Below are 26222 nucleotides of genomic sequence, written 5' to 3'. Positions count from 1 at the left end.
ATATTTTTACAAAAAATTCACCTACGAGTTTTGAAATAGTCATGTACAAAATACGGAAACAGTTTAATTTATTACGGAAACAGTTTAATTTATTACATCAATGATTCACATGTCATTAGCTACATTAATTTTTCTTTTGGTGATAGCAATGCAAAGCTATTACATAATCAATCACTTACTTGTACAATGAAGCATTGCAATCAAATAAAAAGAGAATTTCATTTTCCACTTGGTCGTCATTTCCCTAAGAGAAAAAATACATATGATATTGAACTACTCCTTGTTAAGGGTATGTAAATTTAAATTTTCATGAAAGTCACCGCTAGTAAACGATATTCTTTGTGAACATTTAAACATCTTCGCATAAAGAATATCTACCAAGTCCTCATAACACAGCGTCATAAGATGCTCTCCGCTTTTCGTCAGACGTCCTCACTCCGATATAGATGTGACATACTGCAGTCCTCAAAGCGCACGGTTAATGCTTCCTGCGTTAATATCGATTTTTCATCTACTCCTTTTTTAAAGTTGCTCACCCACATTTGGTGTTTATTTTTTTTTTTTTGAACATATTCATTTCCACCAAGTTTGGCATAGGTTGTGTCTATGACAGTGAAAAAAATTATATCTATCTAAGGCTGTATCTATGACACTGAAAAATATACCGAGTGAAAAATATCTACATGTATTAGAAATTGGCAAAGAAGCAAGAAGAATGTTTGTTTTCTTCATTTTCGACAGTTCACTCTCGTCCGGATATATTTGTTAATTTATCACAATATCTTGCAGAAATTGTATGTCAATAAGTTTGAAACACTCGTTATTTTTAATGGCACCCAAATTTTATCGTTACTGAAAGTGAGAAACAGGGAGAGAGACAGACAGAGATGTTGTTCACGTGCGCTGAAACTGTTTAGGTTGTGCGTTGAAACTGTTTAGGTTGTCCATTTTGGAAAAGACTCAGAAAAAAGCATCTAATCTAATCTAAGGTGATATGTCCAAATATCTTCGCAATTTATGGCAATAAACCTGATTGTGTAATTCACTTCATTTTTACGTATTATCACATGCATTGTATACATAGAATAGTACGGTGGCCGAGTGGTTAAGGCGTTGGACTTAAGTTCCAATGGACGAATGTCCGCGTGGGTTCGAACCCCACCCGTACTAAATCTTTTATCAAAATAGAAAACAAGAGCACCGCCTTGCGGGTGCTGACGCTCATCTGATTTTTTTGTATAATAGAAAAAATGTCCTTATGATGGTGAACAACTGTTGCAAGTTTCAAAGCAATAGCTTGAATAGTTTAGGAGAAAAGCTGACCTAAACATAAAACTTAACCAAGAAATCTGATATTTTCTAAGTCCAAAAGGGGCCATAATTCTTGAAAAAAGCAGGATGGAGTTACGTTTCTTGATGTAAAGGGTCAGCTTATGACGGTGAACAAGTGTTGCAAGTTTCAAAGCCATAGCTTTGATAGTTTAGGAGAAACGTTGACCTAAACATAAAACTTAACCAAGAAATCTGATATTTTCTAAGTCCAAAAGGGGCCATAATTCTTGCAAAAAGCAGGATGGAGTTATGCTTCTTGCTGTACAGGGTCAGCTATTGATGGTGAACAAGTGTTCCAAGTTTCAAAGCAATACCTTTGATAGTTAAGGAGAAAAGCTAACTTAAACATAAAACTTAACCAGACAACGCCGACGCCGACGCCGACCAAGTGATGACAATAACTCATCATTTTTTTTTCTCAAAAAATCAGATGAGCTAAAAAAAAACTAATGTGAAACAGCTAAAATGTACATAATAGCCCATCTTTGTGTATAACCGATGCCAAAAGATAGGTGGTTCTATAGGGATACCCACCTGCAATGTAAATACTGTACAATTATTGCCTTTTTGGTGAGGTCGATATGTTGATATCGACCGTGGGCGCGGCCGGAGGACGATATCGCTTTTATCAGTTCGATAAATCCACATGTCGACCGAACCTAAAAGGCAACAACTGTTTTATTAATAAATCCAGCCTACTTATATGTATAAAGGTTAAATACAAATATCTGCAGCCTTTGGTCATTTTTCGTAGTAAATTGTATACGACGTCGCATTGACGTCAAACCGTGATGACATCTTAGCTGGAGGTCAATACGTGCTTTGGGCTCCGCTTTTAAGTCAATACGACTTTTTATCATTGATCATGTGACTATATCTAGACCAATGGAAAGGACTATATATATTCCACAATTAAATCAGGAAAGTCATCCAACCCCAGTGCCGTTAATCACACGTCACGGTGGAGATATTTTAGCATTATTGTAATACATAATAGGTATCAAATAGGTATTAAAATTTTATTAGCAATATATTGTTCATTAGATAAATCTTGATATCATTTATATTTATAATACAAAATGTATGTATAAACATTTATCTATTATCTAGGTCACTGAAGTCGTATATTGTTTGTACACAAAGCAATATTAAGTAAACTTACATATTATACCTTGGGGTCTTGTGTTGATGACGGGCGGTGTTAGAGTTAGGGCAAGGATTACGTAGGGAGGACGGGAGAGGGGAGGGGCGTGAGGGGGTGGGGCTAAGGGTAATTTTGGTTTCGACTAATGAAATCCCGAATAAAACACCAGGTGTAAAAACTGAATAATATTCGTACTTGATTAACTTCAGTTATTTATGCATTATGTTTTACTAAGTCGACGACCAGTATGAACTCTGGTATTGTAGCAGTTGTCATTAATAAAAATGGATAGAGTAATTACGTTTTATTTGCCACCACTGCCGTAAATGAAATCATGATTAGATTTGTTCAGTACCTGATTAAAGGACGCTAATCATAGATCAACGTTTGTCTGGCCTAATTTTAATCAATTTGCGCTATTTAGATATACTTTTGTACTGATATCATTCATGTATACTTTTGTACTGATATCATTCATGTATTTTGTATAATATTAGCAAGAATGATGTATACATGAATAATGTATATCTATTTATATCCCTGATATTTGTAATAAAGTATTATTATATAACATATTGACAACATAAATTTTCAAACGATTTAAACTTATAAAAATTTCAGTTTAAATTAATCATAAACTATATTTAGGTAATAGTAAGTCCTGATTAGAAGAGAAACTCGATTTTATACTCTTGATAAAGCGGGCATTTTTAATTTGTTTACATTTATATGCAGTTGATATTACGTTCTTTTCGGATGTCATCAAGTACGGTGGCCGAGTGGTTAAGGCGTTGGACTTAAGTTCCAATGGACGAATGTCCGCGTGGGTTCGAACCCCACCCGTACTATGTCTTTTATCATGTCAGGACACAATTCTGCTGAAAATAAAACTATCTTGGTACTGACCTCCAGATCGTACTACAAAAAAAAATCTTTTAGATAAAAATTATCGGAAAGTTACTGCTTTATGTCTTATATGTGTACCGGGGGAGAACTGCCTTAATTAAAAAGCTTTATTTTTCACGTCCGTTCTGGTGTACTGGTCAAGACGGCAGGAAAATGTTTACTGCCGCGAAGGCCCAGCTTCAATTCCAGACTCGAGCATGTGTTTTTTTCCGTTTTTGATTTGGCATTTTTAAGAGTTTTAGAAACAAAAACACTAAAGTCTTGTTCTAATGTTCATAATAAGACCAAAGTTCAGTTTTAAAGAAAGATCATTTTAGTCAAAGTCCTACATTATGCCAGAAGCTTCAAAACCGAAAAAAAATACAAGGTATTTCATTTTTCCGGGGGCGGCAAGACGTTGTACCCCCGCGGCAAGACGTTGTACCTGTATTAAAATCACCAGTACGAGCGGAACATAAGACACTCGTTGAAAGCGGTCATTAGTTTTCATTCTGCCGCGATTTCGCCCGCGAAAACACGTCAGTAGTAACCGTGCCACGTGGATCTGAAACCCATCCGTACCGTTTTACCAAAATTTATAGAACATTTTAATGCCACCCTTGTTACTCTGTAGTCTACCGCACTGAAATATTCACACAAGAAAAAAGCAAGTAAAAATAAAAAAGTTTCTTACCTCGGACGAAAAAATTGCATCAAAGTTTTTAGAACTTACTTCAACGAGAGCTTCGCCAAGCGGTGCAAAGGACGGAAACAAAATTTAAAGAAAAGCCAAAAGAAAAATTGTGGGAGTTGTTCGTGCGTGTGTGTGGATCGGGAATTAATGGGGGCGTGGGTGTAATGTTCATTGTTGCAGTCTTCACATCGTTTCATCACCAACTGCCTAAATTCCAAGTTTCCCTTTAACATTTTAAGTTATGCTCTGGACATGAACTATGATGGGCATGTTTGACATTGAGCTTTGACCTACCACCCTGGTTCATGCACTCTGCACATCGTCCAATCACCACCTACCTACATCCAAAGTTTGAAGTCAACACCTTGAATGGTTAGTAAGTTATGATCCGGCCACGTAATTTGACGAACAGATTTGATATTTGAGCTCAATCTGTGACCTCGACCTTTGACCTACAGACCCGGTTCATGTGCTCTGCATAATGTCTCATTGCAACCTACCTACATGCCAAGTTTGAAGTCAATACATCAAATGGTTACGCTCCGGACACGAAATATGCCAATTCAAGTCGTCTCATAGACATATGCCAAGTTCAAAGTCAATACCTTTAATGGTTATAAAGTTATGCTCCGGACGTGAATTTTTCAAAACTGTCGTACAAAAAATGAACGCTGCGGGTCAACAGTAGACTAGCTCATAGACAATGAAATATCTTTTTTACATTTTTATGAATCATTGTTATGAGCTAGTCTATATCCTGTGTCAAGGCCAATAGGGGCGGTACTAGGTTACACGAGAAATGGTTGGATGACGAATGATGTATCGGTTTAATGTCGATGAATGTCTCGGTTTTGTACCCGAATGAAGGTGGCTTTCCTGAGCATCGAAAATGGTATATTTTGGTCTACTATGTTTGACTTTTCTTTATTTCGGAGGCATATTACTAGTACCTTTTTAACCTGCCGAATGTTAAACACTATTTGTGCAGAAACGTTTACATTTTGTGATATCATTTGTTGTCCAAATATCAGTACTTTTAAATTATTACACGGATTCCATCGAAATAAAGTTGTAGAGCTTTATTTAACAACCTTTTACTACTTTAAAGCATTACTTGACCATACTTCGTCTAAATGGTCGGGTGTCATAGTTGGATGACGAGAATGTAAAAGTTTTAAGACGAGGTCTCGCTTCTATATGTATCGGTTCCTAGTCACCTTGCTGGATATACTATTGAAAAGGAAAATCTTACTCTCAATATTCAAATGCCATTTCATCACATGTATATCTGTTGAGTAACTGTGGACAATTTCAATGATCCATTTCCATTTTGATTAACTTGCAGGAAAAATAACATAATGATCTTCACACAAACTACAAGATGTAATTTTTGAAGATTGGCAAACAGCTACCTTGTTCTCTATGATTACTAGAAACTGCCTGCAGAAGGCAAGGTCACAACAATATTCTTTTAACATCATTTTAACAAAACATTTTAAGAACGAAAAAGCCAGCTTACTTATGAAATGACATTTCCTTGCATGACCAATGGTCCCATGTACCAAAACTTTTCAAGAAATGTGAAAGTCAGCTGAAATGAGCTAAAAATCATTCAAATGTATAACTTCTATATTCGTAACTAGGCTTGTTACTGATCCGATCTTTGCAATTTAAGGGTTGTAACTCAATGAAAATACATAGTAATTCACTGTAAACCCCATAATATATAAAAAGCTAGGCAATACTGGTAATGATTATTCCCCAAGAAGTTTCATTCAAATCCCAACAACAGTTGTGAAGAAAACAACCTTAATCAAGAATGAGTTGCAGGGGCAATAACTCTGCAAACAAAAATCTTCTTGAAATATGCTGAAAAATGTACAATTTGCCTTCATACTATCATTCCTGTGATGTTTAATTAAAATCCGACCCGAGATTTTTGAGAAGAAAGGCGGACAAGCTTAATAAACTAGCTGACATGCAGACTAGAAAGGTTCTTGTGAAATGTGGATATACTAGTTTTCATATAAGCCTATGTTTCTTAAGACATACAGGATAACGATCTTAAAATATACTGCGAGTATAAATAGACAAGACATTAGATGCATTAGCATTTGTTCATTTGGCTGTCTTTTTAAAAGCTGGGTAACATAACACCCTTTTAGTTGTGTCATGTGACTCTTTGTTATATCACATGCAAAGAACATAAATCCTGCATCATCACTTTCCTTTGTACGTTAAAAATATGGTTGGAAAAGTATGGTATTAAAAATAAATAAAAACAAAGCTCAAGAGATGGTATATTTTCTTGTACAAAAAACATGCGAGTAAATAGATGCTTTAAACATAATTTTTGTTTCTACAAAACCGTCAAAGATCTACTGGAGACAAGTATTTCACACAGACACAAAGAAATGTAGATTCGGTAAATGGTAAGCAGAGCTATTTGTTTTACCATGTTTTATAAGAACACGTTGCTTTATTAAATGATATTTAGACTTTATATGGAGCGGACAATAATGGAGCCAAACTGAAAGTTGGGATCAAAATGACAGAAGTATAACAATGTAAAATAATCAACCAAAAGGGTATTATTAACTCTTACCCAGCTAAATTTCTACACTGAACTTGTCCATCTTTCAATTTGGACATTACCATTAACTGTCAAAAGGGATGCATACCAAAAGGATACTGACTGATTAGCGAACAGTGCAGACCATGATCTACACTGGTTGAAAAGGCAGAATCAATTGTGTCCAGCATGGTAAGGGTTAATTGTAATTTCAAATAATATACATATTTGAGCCGTGCTGTTCGCTTTCAAAGCCTATTGCAATTAGAGAAACTGTTAGTGAACAGCGGATGCACAGGCTGGTCTGGATCCATGCTGGTCGCAAACCCACTATGTTGGTTTTCCCATGGCACGGCTCATTTTAAGAATTCAAAACACCATTCTGTGTCTACAAAGATGATGTTGGATATTTCACAACTACCATCCACTATTTAAACAGAAACTGACAAAACTGCCCGGTGGAAAAATGTGAATTAAAAAAATACCTTTACATATCAAGTTATACAAAAGTATTAATACCTTTACAAGTGTATAAACTGTACAAATTGTTGTATTGTACGCTGACCATGACCTCTACTACATTCAAAGTAATGATTATAATACATTAAAATTAGGTCAAATTACTAAGGATGTTAAAATATACAAAAAGTATTAATACCTTTACATGTGTATAAACTGTACAAATCGTATTATGTTGACCATGACCTTAATTACAATACATTAGAACTAGGTCAAATTACTCAGGATGTAAATGGTTTACTGGTTAAAAACATTCACACTTTACAATAATAAAACTGCAAATCTAGATAACTAAAGTCTCACACTCATTTACAAAACATAATCCCACTTTTACAATGTTCTGAACCACACTGAAGCACTATGAGACACATTTATTTACAAAAAAAAAGCTACCGTAAATCAGGAATATAAACGATGGATTAATTTTTGCTAATTACATTTTTGATTATTTTGCAAAATACTGCCATCACCAAAAGTCATACTTTAATCACTTTTTTAAGAAAAACTTGACAGTTCATGCAAATATTCCACAAAGTGGTTATGAGATTCTTTTTAAATTCTGTGAAATTTGGTCAAACAAAAATATGTAATTTTACAGTACTTATTTTTCACTACTGGTTAAAACATTGTGCAGAAGTGACTGGTCTTCAAACTTCTGTGTCATACACTTAAATGTCAGATAAAAACTACTGTACCATACTCCGTTTTTGTTGTTGCTAATTTAAGCTAATGTTGATGAAAATGATGCTGAAGTAAATGATGATGCTGATGACAATGAAGATGCTGATGAAGATAATGCTGATGGAAATGATGATGCTGATGAAGTTAATGCTGATGAAAATGATGCTGCTGATGGAAATGATGATGACAATGAGAATGCTACTGAAAATGATGCTGCTGATGGTAAAATGTATTAACAATGGTGGATGAATTTAAAGTCAGCAACAAATGGCCTTGGGTTCTGACAATGATATAAATACCAGTAGAGGTGTGGAAAATGATGATGACAATGATGGAAAAATATCAACAATGAACAAACAGCAATGACGATGGCAATATTAATGTTGCAATGATAATGTGATCAAAATGTGCTCAATAATGAAGATGAATAATGGTGATAAATGATAATGATCAAAGTGATGAATAAAGATGACAAACAATGGATTTGGAGATGATGTTTGTTATGAATGTAGTGATGATGAAAATAATGATAGCTGTGTGTTGATGGCAGATTGTTTTTGTGGCGAATAATGATGATGATGTACATTATGCTGATGATGAATCTAACATTGTTCAATGAAGAGGAGATGATGATGCCTATGATGATATACAATGTAGAGATGATGATAACAATGTTCAATGAAAAATGATAATGAAGATGTCCAAAGTAATGATGATTATGTTCAAAGCAATGATGATGTTCAATTTGGTGATGCTGTAAGTAATGATGATGATGTTAAAAGTAAAGATGATGACAATGATGCTTTAAGTAATGATGATGACAATGTTCAATATGATGATGACAATGATGCTTTAAGTAATGATGATGACAATGTTCAATATGATGATGACAATGATGCTTTAAGTAATGATGATGAAGCATTGATGATAAGGATGTTTAAGATGTATGAATTGGCAATGATGATGATGATGATGATGATATCTCCATTTTCATGAAGCAGTTTTAATGATGCTGTTCAAAGAACTAGTGCAGATGATAACTAGAATAGTGTCCATTGGACATGAATGCCCCCACATACTGTGCCATCCTTTAAATATCAAAGTTTTTAGCACATACCTTCACATGAAGGATGTTCGAATAAAAGTTTGAAGCAAATTGTATTCAGATAAAGTTGTGCATGTGAGCAACTTTGAATCCATTCTTTCAAAATGTGTACGAGGAGTTGGACATACCAAATTTCTTCAATATGGCCTATTTTGTGAAATTAAGAAAGATTACAAAATATTTTTTTTTTCTTTCTAACTGGAAGAAGCTGATACTACTTTACCTTATTAAAAGTACAGCTCAAACAGTCTCTTAAAATCAATTGAATCTGCCATTTTGTTTTATATTGCCATAAATGTTCATAACTTTCTCATTTCAGTCAAATTAAAAAAAAAAAAACAAACCTCACTGCCTTTTAATTCATGACACAAAAGTACCTAGCAGAAAGAAGTAACAATTAGAACAATTTTCTTTTCCCTTTAAAGGTAAAACAATCATTCAAACAGATTTATTCAAGGTTGCATCAATCCATGAAATCTAATCCCCACAAACATATAAAATTCCCATTGACTTCATCTTTAACACATGAAATGCACGCATTTATACCTCCGCAAAATTGCTGTTTTAATCAAAATGACAAAAATTCAATTTTATAAAAATAAGTAATTCATTTTACATACTGGTCCAGACCACTAGAATGATTTTGGCATGTGCTATTCCTATCTTACTGTGCTATCACATTCATTCTTCAACAATGTAAAAATGCGTAGAATAAAAACCTGTTAACTAAAACAGCTGCCATTTTGGTGTAGATGATGCTAATACCAGTTATAGTGAAAAACAAAATCATGATAATTAAACAAGAGGACCATGATGGTCCTGAATCGCTCACCTATCCCCACATGACCCAGTGTTGAACTGAGTATGACGTCGTTATTTCTATTATTTGACAAAGTGACCTAGTTTTTGAGCACATGTGACCTAGATATTATCAAGATAAAAAAATCTGACCAATTTTCATGAAGATCCATTGAAAAATATGACCTCTAGAAAGGTCACAAGGTTTTTCTATTATTTGACCTAATGACCTAGTTTTTGAAGGCACATGACCCACTTTTGAAGTAGACCTAGATATCATCAAGGTGAACATTCTCACCAATTTTCATGAAGATCTCATGAATAATATTGCCTCTAGAGCGGTCAAAAGGTTTTTCTATTTTTCGACCTACTGACCTAGTTTTTGACCGCACATGACCCAGGTTAGAACCTGACATAGACATCATCAAGGTGAACACTCTCACCAATTTTCATGAAGATCCACTGAGAAATATGGCCTCTAGAGAGGTCACAAGGCTTTTCTGTTTTTAGACCTACTGACCTAGTTTTTGATTGCACGTGACCCAGTTTCGAACTTGACCTAGATATCATCAAGATGAACATTCTGATCAATTTTCATGAAGATCTCTTGAAAAATATGGCCTCTAGAGAGGTCACAAGGTTTTTCTATTTTTAGATCTACTGACCTAGTTATTGACACACATGACCCAGTTTCGAATTTGACCTAGATATCATCAAGGTGAACATTCTGACTAATTTTTATAAAGATCCCATGAAAAATATGGCCTCCAAAGAGGTCACAAAGTCTTCAGACCTACTGACCTAGTTTTTGACCCCACGTGACCCAGTTTCAAACTTGACCTAGATATCATCAAGGTGAACATTCTGACCAATTTTCATGAAGATCCATTGACAAATATGGCCTCTAGAGAGGTCACAAGGTTTTTCTATTTTTAGACCTACTGACCTAGTTTTTGACCCCACGTGACCCAGTTTCGAACTTGCCTAGATATGATCAAGGTGAACATTCTGACCAATTTTCATGAAGATCTCATGAAAAATATGGCCTCTAGAGAGGTCACAAGGTTTTTCTATTTTAAGACCTACTGACCTAGTTTTTGACCGCACGTGACCCGGTTTCGAACTTGACCTAGATATCATCAAGATGAACATTCTGACCAACTTTCATAAAGATCCCATGAAAAATGTGACCTCTAGAGTGGTCACAAGCAAAAGTTTATGCACGGACGCCATGCGATCACAAAAGCTCACCTCAAAGTGACAGGTGAGCTAAAAATTAAAGGTATTTCAAAATAAATTCACTGTTCAAATTGTGTTTAAATCTATAAATGATGTGTTAAAAACCTATATATCTTGTGTTAAAATCTACATAATCTTTTTTCAATTCCTGAATATATACATATATTGGAAGACAACTAAAAATTCTGGTCTAAAAAGTAAAATACTTATACGTCTATGTAAATTGCAAACATTCACAGGTCACACACAAAAAACTCGATTTCATTCAATTTCTTTTAAATTAAAGGGGCATGCCTGAGACTGAACATTAGAATGTTAAAACTTGATTGATATCGATATATCAAAAATCATGAACCGTATTTTTAATGTTGACAACTAATTTCAAAACAATGCTTTAAGCCTTTACAGTTTTGACACTTTTCTACATATTTTATTGGCTTAAAAAGATAAAAGCTTCATAAAAATTATGCAGTCATTTCAAAATTTCTTTCTGTCACTTCATAAAATGTATTCAATCGAGTTAAAACTTCTTCCTTTAACTATTAATGTAACCTCTTTTCTAAAGTTTTAAACCTTTTACATAAATTTTCAGGCATGCAGTTTAAGGTATCAAAACAGCTCTGAGCATTCTGTGATAAGTGGAGGTTTCTACTGTTGCTTGAATTTAAAGAAGTCGCGTACATCACGTGGTACCACCTTAAACCGTGGTATCACCACCCTCTTGACCACTGAGAAGTCCCTGTTGAGAGCACCTGCAAGTATAGAACAGTTTATATCCACTAAAATCATCATTATCAATTTATCATCATCTGTGACAAATATCTATAAAATAAACCAGAACTGTAACTCACAAGAACATAGAACGAATTCTCAGTAAAACTCAAGACTTATAGATGGTCCTCCATGGAACATTTCTGTGAAATTATTTTTCAAACTCACACAAAACATTTCTGACCCGAAGATTTTTTGAAGGTCACACTTTATAATATTGGTATAGGGAAACAAGTGGCAATGCTTTTGACAAATCACAATAAGTGGAGTAATCTTTGTTGATGGTCACCCAAAATGCATTAAAAACTTGGCAAGCTGTTTGTCACATGGAAACTTCACATTTATAAAGTTTAAGTTATGGTCTGCACAAGATGTCTGGAGAGAGATCGTTTGTTTGTTTGTTTTGGGTTTAACGCCGTTTTTCAACAGTATTTCAGTTATGTAACGGCAGGCAGTTAACCTAACCAGTGTTCCTGGATACTGTACCAGTACAAACCTGTTCTCCGCAAGTAACTGCCAACTTCCCCACATGAATCAGAGGAGGACTTATGATTTCAGACACAATGTCGTTCATCAAATAGTCACGGAGAACACACGCCCCGCCCGAGGATCAAACTCGCGACCCCGCGATCTTAGACCGACGCTCTTCAGACTGACAGAATGATTACTATAAGGCTTTAATTAACCCTTACCAAGCTAGACACATGCCTGCACATCCATGCAGTCTGATCATGATCTGCACTGTTCGCTATTCAGTCAGTAACTTTTTGGTAAGCACCCCTTTTAACAGTTAATGGTACTGTCCAAATGGACAAGTTCATTAAAGAAATTTAGCAGGGTAAGGGTTAAAGAAGAGCTGTAAGTTGACAGCGCGCTCGACTATTCTCAGTGCTTGATTGTTTGTTTGTTTGTTTTGGGTTTAACGCCGTTTTTCAACAGTATTTCAGTCATGTAACGGCGGGCAGTTAACCTAACCAGTGTTCCTGGGTTCTGTACCAGTACAAACCTGTTCTCCGCAAGTAACTGCCAACTTCCCCACATGAATTATCAGAGGTGGAGGACTAATGATTTCAGACACAGTGTCGTTTATCAAATAGTCACGGAGAACATACGCCCCGCCCGAGGATCGAACTCGCGACCCCGCGATCCGTAGACCAACGCTCTTACCTACTGAGCTAAGCGGGCGGGCTCTCAGTGCTTGAGAGTATAATATAAGCTGAGTAAAACTTTAACATTACAATAAGCATATTCTAGGTCGAAAAGGGGCCATAATTCAGTCAAAATGGTTGACAGAGTTGTCTGCTCCTGTTTACAGAATGGGGTCATGATGGAAAACAAGTATGCAAAATATGAAAGCAATATCTCAATGGACTTTGAAAATATTTGGGGTGGTACGCAAACTTTAACATATGTGTGATGCTAACGCTCACGCCGACGCCTGGGCAAGTAGGATAGCTCCCCTATTCTTCGAATAGTCGAACTAAAAAGTAAAGTACTAACAAGGCTAAAATAAAAGTTTACCCGTAGCATTCAGGATAAGGACAGCATCATGGAATGCTTGTAGAGCTATACGACTCCATGGCAACTCTGACCATTTGCCAGCTGTATCTATCCAGCCGAGCACTGAGGCTGACACAAAGAACTGAAACACACAAACTTTTAACATAAAATTCCTTGTACAGCAACTTGACAGTTGACTGTCTGCATGTTGTTGAGTCTATCCAACTAGCATACATGCTATTTCACACACAGAAAATGAAACAAAACAAGCACAAAACGTAAGAATCTTCAGTCAATATCCTGGATGGCTTTTTCCCTTCCATAAGGGCCGTTAATTGCAGAAGCATTATTTTCTCACAATAAACCGGAAAAATGTAACAAAAAGGTCATTTTTTGCTAAAAAATTTACAAGTTCAGGCAGTTTTGACACTTCCACGCCATGTTTTGCAGTTTGACGCAATTTCATTGCAAAATGGATCAAGTTATTTCAATCGAATTACATTTAGCACAGCTTTCTTTCTTTCTTTGTTGGGTTTAACATCTCACCAACACAAATATAGGTCAAAAGGTGCCTTTCCAGCTTTTAATGGTGGAAGCAGACTCCAGGTTCCCCTCTGTACATTATTTCATCAGAGCAAGCACCTGAAAGACTGAAAGTTTATCTAGGATTCAAAGCAGATGTTATTCTGCCATTAGTCCTCGGACATTTGCTGCAATTCCATGAAAGTAGCTAAACCTATTTTGCATACAGGTCTCAAAATTGTTCAATTTTCTTTCATAAAATTGTTTTCGTTTTGGAGACCCAGTTGCTCAACTTTTTTTAAAGCTAGCAAGACACCTGTTAAGACTAAAACAGTTGCCAACTTGAAGCCATCATACTGCCACAATCCTATCATTTCTGCTCTAGTGGTTTGGTGAATGTGTAATTTCTTGCTGTAACACTTACCAGCCATTGACTGAAGATAACTGCATCTTTGTCGTTGTTACGGAGGAAGTTGGCAGCACGATTTGCTATCACGGCCATGGCAAGTAACCAACTAGCATCAACTCGAGTAAAGAAAGCATGAATAGAATCCACCTTGTCCACGTCACCCTGAAACAGAATTATGGAGTTTTATATGGATCTCTAGATCACAACACAATGTGGACTGTCTTTTTGGAAAAAATCGACGTTTTTTAAAAGTCAAACCAACACAGGTCACATAGCAGCTTTCCAGCTTTACTGATGAAGACCACAGAAGTCCCATCCACACAAAAAAGATAAGTGAGCACCTGGGTAGAACCAGCTGGATGACATTGTATGGTAACCCAAGTGGGTCAGAAACCTACCAGCGATTTCAAGACAAACAGGCAAAGAACTCTAAAATAGACAATTCTAAGTAATTTAAGTCATCTGGTTTTGAGCTGTGAAGTTTTATGAAGCTTATTTGAACCGCTCTCGAGTCTGCTTCTGGAAAACCGGTACTGTTGTCATATGACCCAAAGTTGGGCTCTAACCTATAACCCTTTGGTTGAGCGGCTGAAACCTAATCCAACAGAACACCGCTCTGGTTCAGTGTCAATGATCTCATTAAAGATGCTGTATTTGTGAAACATTTATGCTTTAACTTTCTGAAGAAATCTAAGGCAGGTTCTGAAAATTGCAAGAGTTCTATATTGAGGGATGATGATAATGACCTTTAAAACTGAAAATTTCCTGAAAAAAATTCAAGTTTTCCTTACTCCCCTACTTGTCCGCCCCTGTTCGCATGTGGGAACCCTGTCTGGTGTTATTCTACAACCCATTAACCACTTGCTACAGTTTTATGTAACTGGTACAAACCTTTTTCATATGGCTCTTAAAAGACTACAGCGTTTTTTTTCACCAAAATATTCGGCGAAATTCGGCCCCATTCCCCCCTCGAAATAGTATGTTTTTTTCCCCTTTCCGATGCCTAAAATTCCCCTCCGAAAATAAAAAATAAAATGCCAATTAATTAAATCATAATTCACTAGTTTATTTTATTTATTTTCATATAGAAAACAGTTCACCGCGGTATCTCGCGTTTTGTTTACATCGACACCGTTTGGAGTAACTTCCCTTGATGAATACAGGTCTTTACTCCTCTGGGACAATACACCCTGGGACTTTACACCTTCCAAACCTGAGACATTACTCCTCCAAAAGGGAGGTGTAAAGTCCAAGGTTTTATATATATATTTTTACAACTTTTTCATATATTTTAATTATTTTATTCAAAATTATGAGTATAAAATCTTGTTTATTTTTTAAAAATCAAACTTTATAGCTGTAATAATACAAAAGTGATAATGATTTGTGTCACACTTTTCTAAGTTCAAGATTAAAGTAACCTTAATATAATTGTTATGTTAATCAATTGATCATCACAAAAGAAACATTAACACCTGAATCTTTGATGTTTTAATGACCACTGATTGATTTGTGTATAGAATAACTGATATTCAAAAGTGTTAAACACTTTTGTCTACGTAACTTTAAACTGGTAATTAAATAACTGTCTATGAGACTCGACTTTTTGGCTGATATGCATTTAAGAAAGCGAACACTTCAGATAAATTAAGAAACATATATTTGTTATGACTGTGTATTTTGTGATATATTGGCTAAAAATGACTATAGGTATTGAGTAATATGAGTAAAATTTCTAAGATGTGAAGTGCATGATTGATTATTAGATATACATATAAGTACATTTTTATACATTAATTTGTTACAGTGTTACATGAGAATGAAATGATAAATTATGAAAATTATTAAAACAAGAGCTGTCCATAAGACAGCCAAGCTCGACTATTCGAAATATTGTCCCAGAAGCAGGAAAATATTACCCAAAAAGGTTAAATATCAAAAGAGTTTTAAGTTCAAAAGGGGAAATAACTTGACCAAAATGCATATCAGTTATGGGACTTGCTGCTCTTAACTAGTTTTATAACCTTGAAGGCACATGTGAAGTTTCAATTCAATATCTGCATTAGTTTTGGAGATAGAAACTTGCATGTAAAACTTTAACCAGAATTTTCAAAGTCCAAAAGGGGGCATTATTTGCCCAAAATACATGCCAGAGTTATGGGACTTGATCAAGTGAGGTTAGTAATTGATCTAGAAAAATAAAAAATAAGTTTCAAATCTATATGCCTTTTAGAAATAGCTGTATGTACTTGCACGCAAAACTTTAACCAGAATTTGCTAAGTCCAAAAGGGGGCATAATTTGGCCAAAATGAACGTCAGAGTTATGGGACTTGCTGCTATCAACTAGTTTTATTACCCCGAAGACACATGTGAAGTTTCAAATCAATATCTGCATTAGTTTTGGAGATAATAACTTGCATGTAAAACTTTAACCAAAATTTTCTAAATCTAAATGGGGGCATAATTGCTCGAAAAACATGTCAGAGTTATGGGACTTAACCCAGTGAGGTTGGTAATTGATCTAGAAAAAGAAAAAGTAAGTTTCAAATCTATATGCCTTTTAGAAATAGCTGTATGTACTTGCACGCAAAACTTTAACCAGAATTTTCTAAGTCTTAAAGGGGGCATAATTTGGCCAAAATGAAGGTCAGAGTTATGGGACTTGCTGCTATCAACTACTTTTATAACCCTGAAGACACATGTGAAGTTTCAAATCAATATCTACATTAGTTTTAGAGATAGTCACTTGCATGTAAAACTTTAACCAAAATTTTCTAAGTCTAAAAGGGGGCATAATTTGCTCAAAATACATGTCAGAGTTATGGGTCTTGAGGTTGGTAATTGATCTAGAAAAAGAAAAAATAAGTTTCAAATCTATATGCCTTTTAGAAATAGCTGTATGTACTTGCATGCAAAACTTTAACCAGAATTTTCTAAGTCCAAAAGGGGGCATAATTTGGCCAAAATGAAAGTCAGAGTTATGGGACTTGCTGCTATCAACTAGTTTTATAACCCGGAAGACACATGTGAAGTTTCAAATCAATATCTGCATTAGTTTTGGAGATAGTAACTTGCATGTAAAACTTTAACCAAAATTTTCTAAGTCCAAAAGGGGGCATAATTTGCTCAAAATACATGTCAGAGTTATGGGACTTGACCCAGAGAGGTTGGTAATTGACCTAGAAAAAGAAAAAATAAGTTTCAAAGCTATATGCCTTTAATTGATGGCTGTATGTACTTGCATGCAAAAACTTAACCAAGGTGTGACGCCGACGCCGACGCCAGGGTGAGTAGAATAGCTAGACTATTCTTCGAATAGTCGAGCTAAAAAGTGATATATCTTTGAATTTGTTCTTTTCCTTCTTTAAGTTTTTTCCATGTATACTTTAATAAAACAATACAGGCATGTGATATGTGGGAATAAACTAATTGCTAGACATAATAGCATCTCTGGAATGTGACATTACTATCAAACAGTGACACTTGCTTGAATTGGAATTTCACAGGAATGTGAAAGATAATATTAACATGTAATTTAAGACAATATATTTTTTTAGAATTAATTCTTCTATTTTGGACAATATATATCATAAAGCAATGAGATCAGTTTTTAAACAGACAAAATTAATGTTGTCTCAAATATATGTATATTATTTTTTAAATTAAATAACTTCATAATACATTAAAAAATATTTTAATATTGTTTTATAAAATGTAATGACTGATACAAAATGCATTGACAAACACCTTTTAATTATCATTTTTAATATATAATCTTTCTACCTTGACAATATTTGACAAATAATCCTAAATTGGTCAATTACAATTCACATTAAGTTTGAAACAGAGTTATAATAATTTTAATACTGTAATAATTAAAAAAAATGTTTAATAATGAGTTATTAATTAAAATATAATAATTATAAATAAATATGTTAAAAAATGAGTTATTAATCAGAAAGCTGAATAATACATAAATCTGAAAAAAGCAAATTTCAACAAGACAGAATTTTGAACCAGCATCCATTCTTAAAACATTTACAAAAGATTTAAAATCTATTTGGAAAATATCAGTCAGATTTGGCTAATTATTTTGTGTTGAGAGCCTACAAAAATACCCAATTAACTTTTATTTCCCAAACAATTTCAATCTATTTCATTAACATCAACAGTGGATTAATATCCACATGCCTAACTTTTAATTATCAATTACTCAGTGTAAGTGTGACAAACTCCCTCTATTTAATCAAATCAATTTCAACTTAAATAATCAATAATTATTACTGCCTACACAATAGATATCTATAGTATATAAATAAGGGAGGTGTAAAGTCCTAGGGTGTAAAGACCTGGAGGAGTAAAGTCCAAGGGTGTATTGTCCCAGAGGAGTATTGTCTCGATACCCCCTTGATAAATCAGTATCATCGAAGCGCTTTATTATTCTGCACAACAACGCTGTTGAATGATAGTCTGTAAATGATTTGCATGCTATTTGTTTGGCCGGGTAGTGTTGAGTTTTCCATCTTCTAGTCAGTCAGGATTTGATTTTATGCTTTGGGAAGGGACTAGTCCAACGCAATTTTTTTTACAGTTTGTTTTTTATTGTGACAGGTCAAATGTAACAGCGACTGCAAATGTCAGAATTTGACAGAAATAAAAAAAAAAACGGCCACTCACCGACTTGTTTAGGAAGGGACCAGATGTCTGCTGTAAATTTTGGTAGTCTAATGGATGTCTTATCCTCTACATTTGAAAAATTTATACAGATATTTGGTATTGATATGCTACATTGTGTTATATGCATGATATGTCATGTCACAATGTTCTTATGGGCCCTGAATTTATCAATAAACTTGAAACTATAGTTTATTTACATACAAATGAAAATTCCCCTTTTCTTAGTTTTACGTCGTATTTTTCCCCCTCCAAAGGGCACCGACCCCCTTCCCCCAAAACTGAAAAAAATCACTGGACTATTTTCTCAAAATTAAAACAAATTTCTTGTCATGACAAATTTGCAATGAAAAATGACTCAAAAAGTACTTTTGTGCTAGTATGCCCACTATCTGTCCTTACCTTTCTCGCCTGGAAGGTACATAAAAAACTCACTGGAAGTTTCATCTGAATTTTTCGAATGATTTGTAAGTTATAGCTGAAACGTATAGTGTTTCAAAAATAATTACAAACTGCTGTACAAATGGACCATGGGATTAAAGTACGACTGTGCAATTACAACTGTTATACAATAGGAATTAGCTCACTGCCTACACTTACCATCATTTTAACAGTCCACTGTGGCATAGCGTAAGAAACAATGCCCATTATCAGCAGAAAGACAAACTGGAGTCTCAGATGGAAGTTGGCGTGGGATTGTTGTTCGCCAAACCCGCCCCAGTCATTAGACTTGAGGGTATGAAACACTACCCCAACGGTGAACAACAGTGTTGTGTAAAATACAGTCACCATTTCCTGAAAAGAATAATTGAGCCGCGCCATGAGAAAACCAACATAGTGGGTTTGCGACCAGCATGGATCAAGACCAGCCTGCGCATTCGCGCAGTCTGATCAGGATCCATGCTGTTCGCTAAAAGTTTCTGTAATTGCAATAGACTTTGAAAGCGAACAGCATGGATCCTGACCAGACTGCGCGGATGCGCAGGCTGGTCTGGATCCATGCTGGTCGCAAACCCACTATGTTGGTTATCTCATGGCACGGCTCAATTATTAAAACTAAAATAGAGTGATAGTTTATTATTATACTTTAACCATTTTTTTCTTCTTTGGAAGGAGAGTTGAGATACAATTAATACTGCATATGTCACAATCAAATTCATTAAACACAAGTCACAATAATATAATAATGTTACCAAAAATCTCTAATAGTAATACTTTCAACAAACAGACCAAACTTTTGTGATTATAAAATTTCCACAACGCCTCCTACATTTAATGTAATATTTCTATATTGCCCCCTATATTAAGGGTAACCACAAAGTTTAACAAGAGGGTCATGAAAGCCCTGTATGGCTCACCTGACCTATTGACCTAAAGATCATCAAGATTAACATTCTGACCAAGTTTAATAAAGATATGGTCATAAATGTGGCCTCTTAAGTGTTAACTAGCTTCTCCTTTGATTTGACCCTGTGACCTAGTTTTTGACCCAACATGACCCAGATTCGGACTTGACCTAAAGATCATCAAGTTTAACATTCTGACTAAGTTTCATGAAGATACAGTCATAAATGTGGCCTCTAAAGTGTTAAAAAGCTTTTCCTTTGATTTGACCCCATGACCTAATTTTTGACCCCACATGACCCAGATTCAAACTTGACCTAAAGATCATCAAGTTTAACATTCTGACTAAGTTTCATGAAGATACAGTCATAAATGCGGCCTCTAGAATGTTAACAAGCTTTTCCTTTGATTTGATCTAGTGACCTAGTTTTTGACCCCAGCTGACCCAGATTTAAACTTGACCTAAAAATCATCAAGATTAACATTCTGACCAAGTTTCATTAAGATACGGTCATAAATGTTGCCTCTAGAGTGTTAACTAGCTTTTCCTTTGATTTGACCGGGTGACCTAGTTTTTGATCCTACATGACCCAGATTCAAACTGGATCTTAAGATCATCAATATTAACATTCTGACCAAGTTTCATGAAGATATAGTCATATATGTGGCCTCTACAGTGTTAACAAGCTTTTCCTTTGATTTGACCTGGTGACCTAGTTTTTGACCCCAGATGACCAAATATCAAACTCTTCCAAGATTTTATTAAGGGTAACATTCTGACAAAGTTTCATTAAGATTGAGCCAAAATTGTGACCTCTAGAATGTTAACAAGCTTTTCCTTTGATTTGACCTGGTGACCTAGTTTTTGACCCCAGATGACCAAATATCGAACTCTTCCAAGATTTTATTGAGGGTAACATTCTGACAAAGTTTCATTAAGATTGAGCCAAAATTGTGACCTCTAGAGTGTTAACAAGCTTTTCCTTTGATTTGACCTGGTGACCTAGTTTTTGACCCCAGATGACCCAATATCGAACTCGTCCAAGATTTAATCGAGGGTAACATTCTGACTAAGTTTCATTAAGATTGGGCCAAAAATGTGACCTCTAGCGTGTTAACAGTCAAATTGTTGACGACGGATGGACGCCGGACGACGCCGGACACAGGGTGATCACTAAAGCTCACCTTTGAGCACTTTGCCCTCAGGTGAGCTAAAAATGTATCATACACATCTTTCACAAATATTTTATCTATTACAGATCATGATTTGAATTCTAGAAAATATATTTTTCAGGAGTTTGCTAGTGTAGCGGTTCTCGTATCGGGTGGCCTTGGTAACTCAATTGGTAGAGCGTTGGCAGGGTAAGCCGAAGGTCCTAGATTCGAATCCCGGTCGAGGCTGCACATTTTTCCTGAGACTGTTACACTAGTATTAATAAAACTATTTCAGTAGAGCTGTAATCACAAAATGTAATACATCTACTGACAGCAATTTGTTTACCCTTACCCTGCTAAATTTTTATAATGCACTTGTCCATCTTTCAATTCGGAAAAAAGGGATGGTTACCAAAAAGATACTGTTGGAATGGCGAAGTGACAGGCGAACAGTGCAGATCATGATCAGACTGCATGGATGTAGATTCAATTGTGTCCAGCATGATAAGGTATAAAAGAACTTTCAGATTTTGCAGTGGTATTGAATGAATATACATAATATGTTTACCTATATCAGTGTGTAGTATTTTTTTAACCAAACACACAGTACAGTTTATACACACAAAATGTTTATCTTATATTTACATAGGTACATGTGTACTGTGTAGTAACTGTTCATATTATCATAATTGAGCCACACCATGGGAAAACCAACATAGTGGCTTTGCGACCAGCATGGATCCAGACCAGCCTGCGCATCCGTGCAGTCTGGTCAGGATCCATGCTGTGCACTAACAGTTTCTCTAATTGCAATAGGCATTGATAGCGAACAGCATGGACCCTGACCAGACTGCGGGGATGTGCAGGCTGGTCTGGATCCATGCTGGTCGCAAAGCCACTATGTTGGTTTTCTCATGGCGCGGCTCATATATCATGGAATCTCAGCACAATTTAACTTTAACTTTGTTACCTCAGATTCCATTTTAACAGTGGCTTTCTTTGGTCCTGGGTGTGTTAGCAGGTAGCCTTTCGCCATCAGACTGGTCAGCATAGCCTGTAAAATTTAACAGTAAATATAAATACCATCTTTCTTATGTGAAAATAATTATATTTTACTACAACATTTCATTCTGCACCTCATGATCTTGCAGAACAGGGTTTAACTTTGCACACATTTTTTTTCTTTCATTTTCAACACAAGCATATAAAGATTTTCGGGAGTTCTAAGTCACAGACACAACTCACACATATATATAAACCAAATTGTCCAAAATAATTGCAAATGAAATCTTCTTCCTGAAGGTCAGTTTGCTGCTCTTTTGGCTGCAACAGGACACACTTGCTTTCCCAATCTTTTTTATTCTGACACTAAATTGAAAAAGTCTGTCTTACATTTTAGCGCAAACATGTAAATTAAAATACTGGTGAAATTCTCTCTCTCTATAACCTAGGAAAAATTTATGTCCTCACCACAGACCAGGCCAGTAAGATGCTCGTCTCCGTTGTAGAGTCTGTAGACTTGCTCAGCAGAAAGTATCCAAATGACCATGTTACATAAAGCAAACCAAAGCATCTAGTGAGTATCAAATGGGTATCATCCAAATCACCGCTTACCTGAAATAGACATGGAATGTTGGACAACTTTAGATTATAATATGTGCATGGGCTGTGACAGTGTCATAGCCTGAATATCTTTAGTTGTGGACGTTGCAGCAGATAACCTACTTTTGATTTCAAAAACTTTAAAAAAATTATACAATTTAATGTTTTGCGGATTTGTTTATTTCTAAAAAATTAATGGAATAAACATTTAATCAGTAATCATGGTAATAATTAAAACAAACTAGTAAGAGCTTATTCTTCTCTCAATAGTATATGTCGTAGTATATATCTATAATTTTAATTGGTCGATTTAAGTGACGTCGTGCATATTAATAAGATAATACGGCAGTCTCGGAAAAACCCAGAATATTGACATTAGGAGAATCCAAAGCCATTTGCCGGCTGGTCGACTATCTTGGAAAATTGACTCGACCAGCTTCAAATCTGGTCGCACTGGGCGAGTGTTAATTTATATCCCTGTTTTTGCTGTTCTCACAAAGTGACCTTTAAAGTGAAATTAGTAGCAAACCAGGGTTTTTTCTGGCTAATTTGGGAACATAGCCTATACCCCTAAAATTGGGAATTGTGACGTGTAAATGTTCCAAATTGGGAAATATTTAGTCCCATAGGATATAGTAAGGATGTGTTTAAGCACTTTCTTATACACTTGTTTCACATTGTAGAACCTCTTTAACATACTTCCATTACAAAATTGTCCATAATTTGGTCATTTTTTGGGCAATTTTGATGAAAATGTTTTCAGAATGTAGATTGGGAATTTTTGCACTCATTTTGGGAAAAATACATACTTTTTGGTATTGGGAATATAGCCAAATAACGGCTATAAAAACGGCCGAAAAAAACCCTGCAAACTGTGGTTAATCAAATTCTCTTTTATTCTGAGCAAGACTTGATAAGCATAATGGGATATTAAGAGTTTTATAGCTTTAAAACTTTTGCGTAAAACTTTATCAGCCTTGCGTAAAAAAATTTACTGCACAGCTGGAAAGATAAAAGGTCAAGAATTCAGGAAATAATTGCAAAGTCTCATTCAAAATGAGGAATTGGCACAGGAGGGCTTTGTAATATTTTATGATAACTGAAACAAGTTATGAAAGTTTAAGCAATAACTCAAATTGGTTATAAACTGCGATAACTTGAAACAGTTACACCCCTGACTGCTCATGTATCACATAGATCGTAAGGACAATTGCCCGATCTCCGAGACAATTTTCCCAGTTATTTAAGAAATAAGTTCCCAAACGTGGTTTATCTTAGAATAACCAGAGTTTCAAGTTTTGAGTTCTTATGCGTAAGAATATGTCACGAAGGCCGTTGGCCTGAGTGATATATTATTTCGCATAAATCATACATCACTTGGTAACTTTTTATTTCGATTCTAACACGACATACTAGTTTCAACTGTTAGAAAAAGTGGTAACTACTTTTTACGACCGTGCTACGCGCCTGGATCATTGCACGCGAGTGGTTAGTATAACCCGAGATAGATTTTGCTCTACATGTATGTAGGTTATTTGCTGGTCGTGTTAGAATTTCTGGTAAATTGTAGTCTGTATTTTTAAACGCAAATTCATAGAAACTATCCGTAGATATAAACAAGCCTGTATTGTGACTTGCATACAAAGTTAGTCGGACTGCCTGAGAGGATTTGTGGTGGGGAAAGCCAAATTATGCTGGCCCCACTTTAAAGTTGAGTGCTTATGATGTAAAAATACATGGAAAGGACTAACTCATTACCAATAACATATTCATTGTTTTGGGGTAAAACGTGTACGTTATTCCCTCCATAAACATCAGAAAGTGCAAGAAATTTAGCCATGTTTTTCGTCCTTGCGTTATCATGAAAAGAAATAAAACTGTAGCTCCAATTTCCATAAGTCGACATCTTGACAGATTGAGAATGTCATCTTTCGTCTCCGTTAACCAGTCAGCAATTGTTTTGTTGTACATTTTACCAGAATTTTAGAAAATCTTTGTTTTGATTTTGGCGGAAGTTTTGATTTTTCAAAAGTGACGCGATCGGGTTTTAGCTAAAACCTGTCTCTTCAACCCGGACCACACCGTATTAACAAGCTAAATCAAAAAGCCGTCCCTAATCAATATAAAATGGAAACATATTATCAATGCAGCAATAGCTAGATCTTATATATAATATATCTATTCAGAAGAACTGGAAACCTGAACTATTTGATACCGTATTCAAAGACACATTATTATGCAAACTCTTCCCTAATGGACCAAATAAATGTAACTCCAGAGGGTGTTGACAAACTTCTCATTGGCCTATCCCCACATAAAGCGTCGGGGCCAGATGAATTATTCCCCCGTGTTTTCAAGGAACTTCTTCAAGAAATCGCCCCCATCCTTTGCCACATCTTCAATTTATCTCTAAATACAGGCATTGTCCCTAAAGACTGGAAAAAGGCAACAGTTGCATCAGTTTTCAAAAAAGGTCTCAAATCAAAACCCAGCAACTATCGACCAATTTCTCTGACCTGTATTGCGTCCAAACTCCTTGAGCACATCGTGGTCTCAAATCTCATGTCCTTCTTTGATAAACGTAACATTATTAGCCAGTTCCAACATGGTTTTAGGTCGGGTCATAGTTGCGAAACCCAACTTATTAATTTTACACAGGAACTTCATAGCAATTTAGATCAAGGTCAACAAACTGACGTCATAGTTATGGATTTTTCTAAGGCATTTGACAAAGTTGACCATCTGAGGCTAATTTACAAGTTACAATCCCTAGGTGTTAGTCCCCAAATAACTAACTGGCTCAAATCCTTCCTCTCTAATCGTACCCAGAAGGTCGCAGTTGAAGGTCACTTGTCCAGTGAACTCCCAGCCAGTCCTGTCTGGAGTTCCTCAGGGATCTGTTCTTGGGCCCTGCCTTTTCCTCGTATATATAAACGACCTGCCAGATTCAGTCAAATGTAAAACCCGAATGTTTGCAGACGACACAATTGTTTACCTTACGGTCAAATCAAATAATGATAGCTTATCCCTCCAAGAAGATCTTCATAAGTTAGAAACATGGGAAAGCGTCTGGCAAATGGAATTTAACTCTGACAAATGCGAAGTCCTTAGAATAAGTAGGAAGAGAAATCCCATTATTTATCCCTACACTTACACAACACAGAATTAAAGTCCACCTCATCAGCCAAATATCTAGGAATAACTATCACCAATGATTTGAACTGGTCACAACATATAGATAATATAACCTCTAAGGCAACCTCTTCCCTTCGATT

General features: G+C 35.5%; 1 protein-coding gene and 2 non-coding genes across 3 annotated transcripts; 2 read left to right on the top strand and 1 right to left on the bottom strand.

The window, feature by feature from the left end:
• Window positions 1-1087: 1087 nt before the first annotated feature.
• On the top strand, window positions 1088-1170 carry Trnal-uaa (transfer RNA leucine (anticodon UAA)). The gene has a single exon. It is a non-coding gene; the product is annotated as a tRNA-Leu (tRNA).
• Window positions 1171-3241: 2071 nt separating this feature from the next.
• On the top strand, window positions 3242-3324 carry Trnal-uaa (transfer RNA leucine (anticodon UAA)). The gene has a single exon. It is a non-coding gene; the product is annotated as a tRNA-Leu (tRNA).
• A 3019-nt stretch (window positions 3325-6343) lies between these two features.
• On the bottom strand, window positions 6344-25002 carry LOC123542737 (uncharacterized). The gene is made up of 7 exons (XM_045328720.2): window positions 24706-25002; window positions 22816-22959; window positions 22316-22399; window positions 19447-19641; window positions 14187-14333; window positions 13262-13382; window positions 6344-11721 (listed from the first exon to the last, which is right to left on the bottom strand). Exons 1-7 carry the CDS (start codon window positions 24916-24918, stop codon window positions 11618-11620), a joined length of 1008 nt encoding a protein of 335 aa, XP_045184655.2. The 5' UTR covers window positions 24919-25002; the 3' UTR covers window positions 6344-11617.
• Between the last annotated feature and the right edge of the window lie 1220 nt (window positions 25003-26222).

Source organism: Mercenaria mercenaria, chromosome 19 (assembly GCF_021730395.1).
Source record: "Mercenaria mercenaria strain notata chromosome 19, MADL_Memer_1, whole genome shotgun sequence".
Taxonomy (NCBI): Eukaryota; Metazoa; Mollusca; class Bivalvia; order Venerida; family Veneridae; genus Mercenaria; species Mercenaria mercenaria.
The sequence above is the reverse complement of the archived record's forward strand: the minus strand, read 5'-3'. Positions and strand labels throughout refer to the sequence as shown.

Coding starts and splice junctions, on each gene's coding strand:
- LOC123542737 (XM_045328720.2), bottom strand. CDS start 24,918: ATGTACAACAAAACAATTGCTGACTGGTTAACGGAGACGAAAGATGAC. Junction 22,400..22,815: donor TCTTACTGGCCTGGTCTGTG/GTGAGGACATAA, acceptor TAAATTTTACAG/GCTATGCTGACCAGTCTGAT. Junction 19,642..22,315: donor CTGTTAAAATGGAATCTGAG/GTAACAAAGTTA, acceptor TATTCTTTTCAG/GAAATGGTGACTGTATTTTA.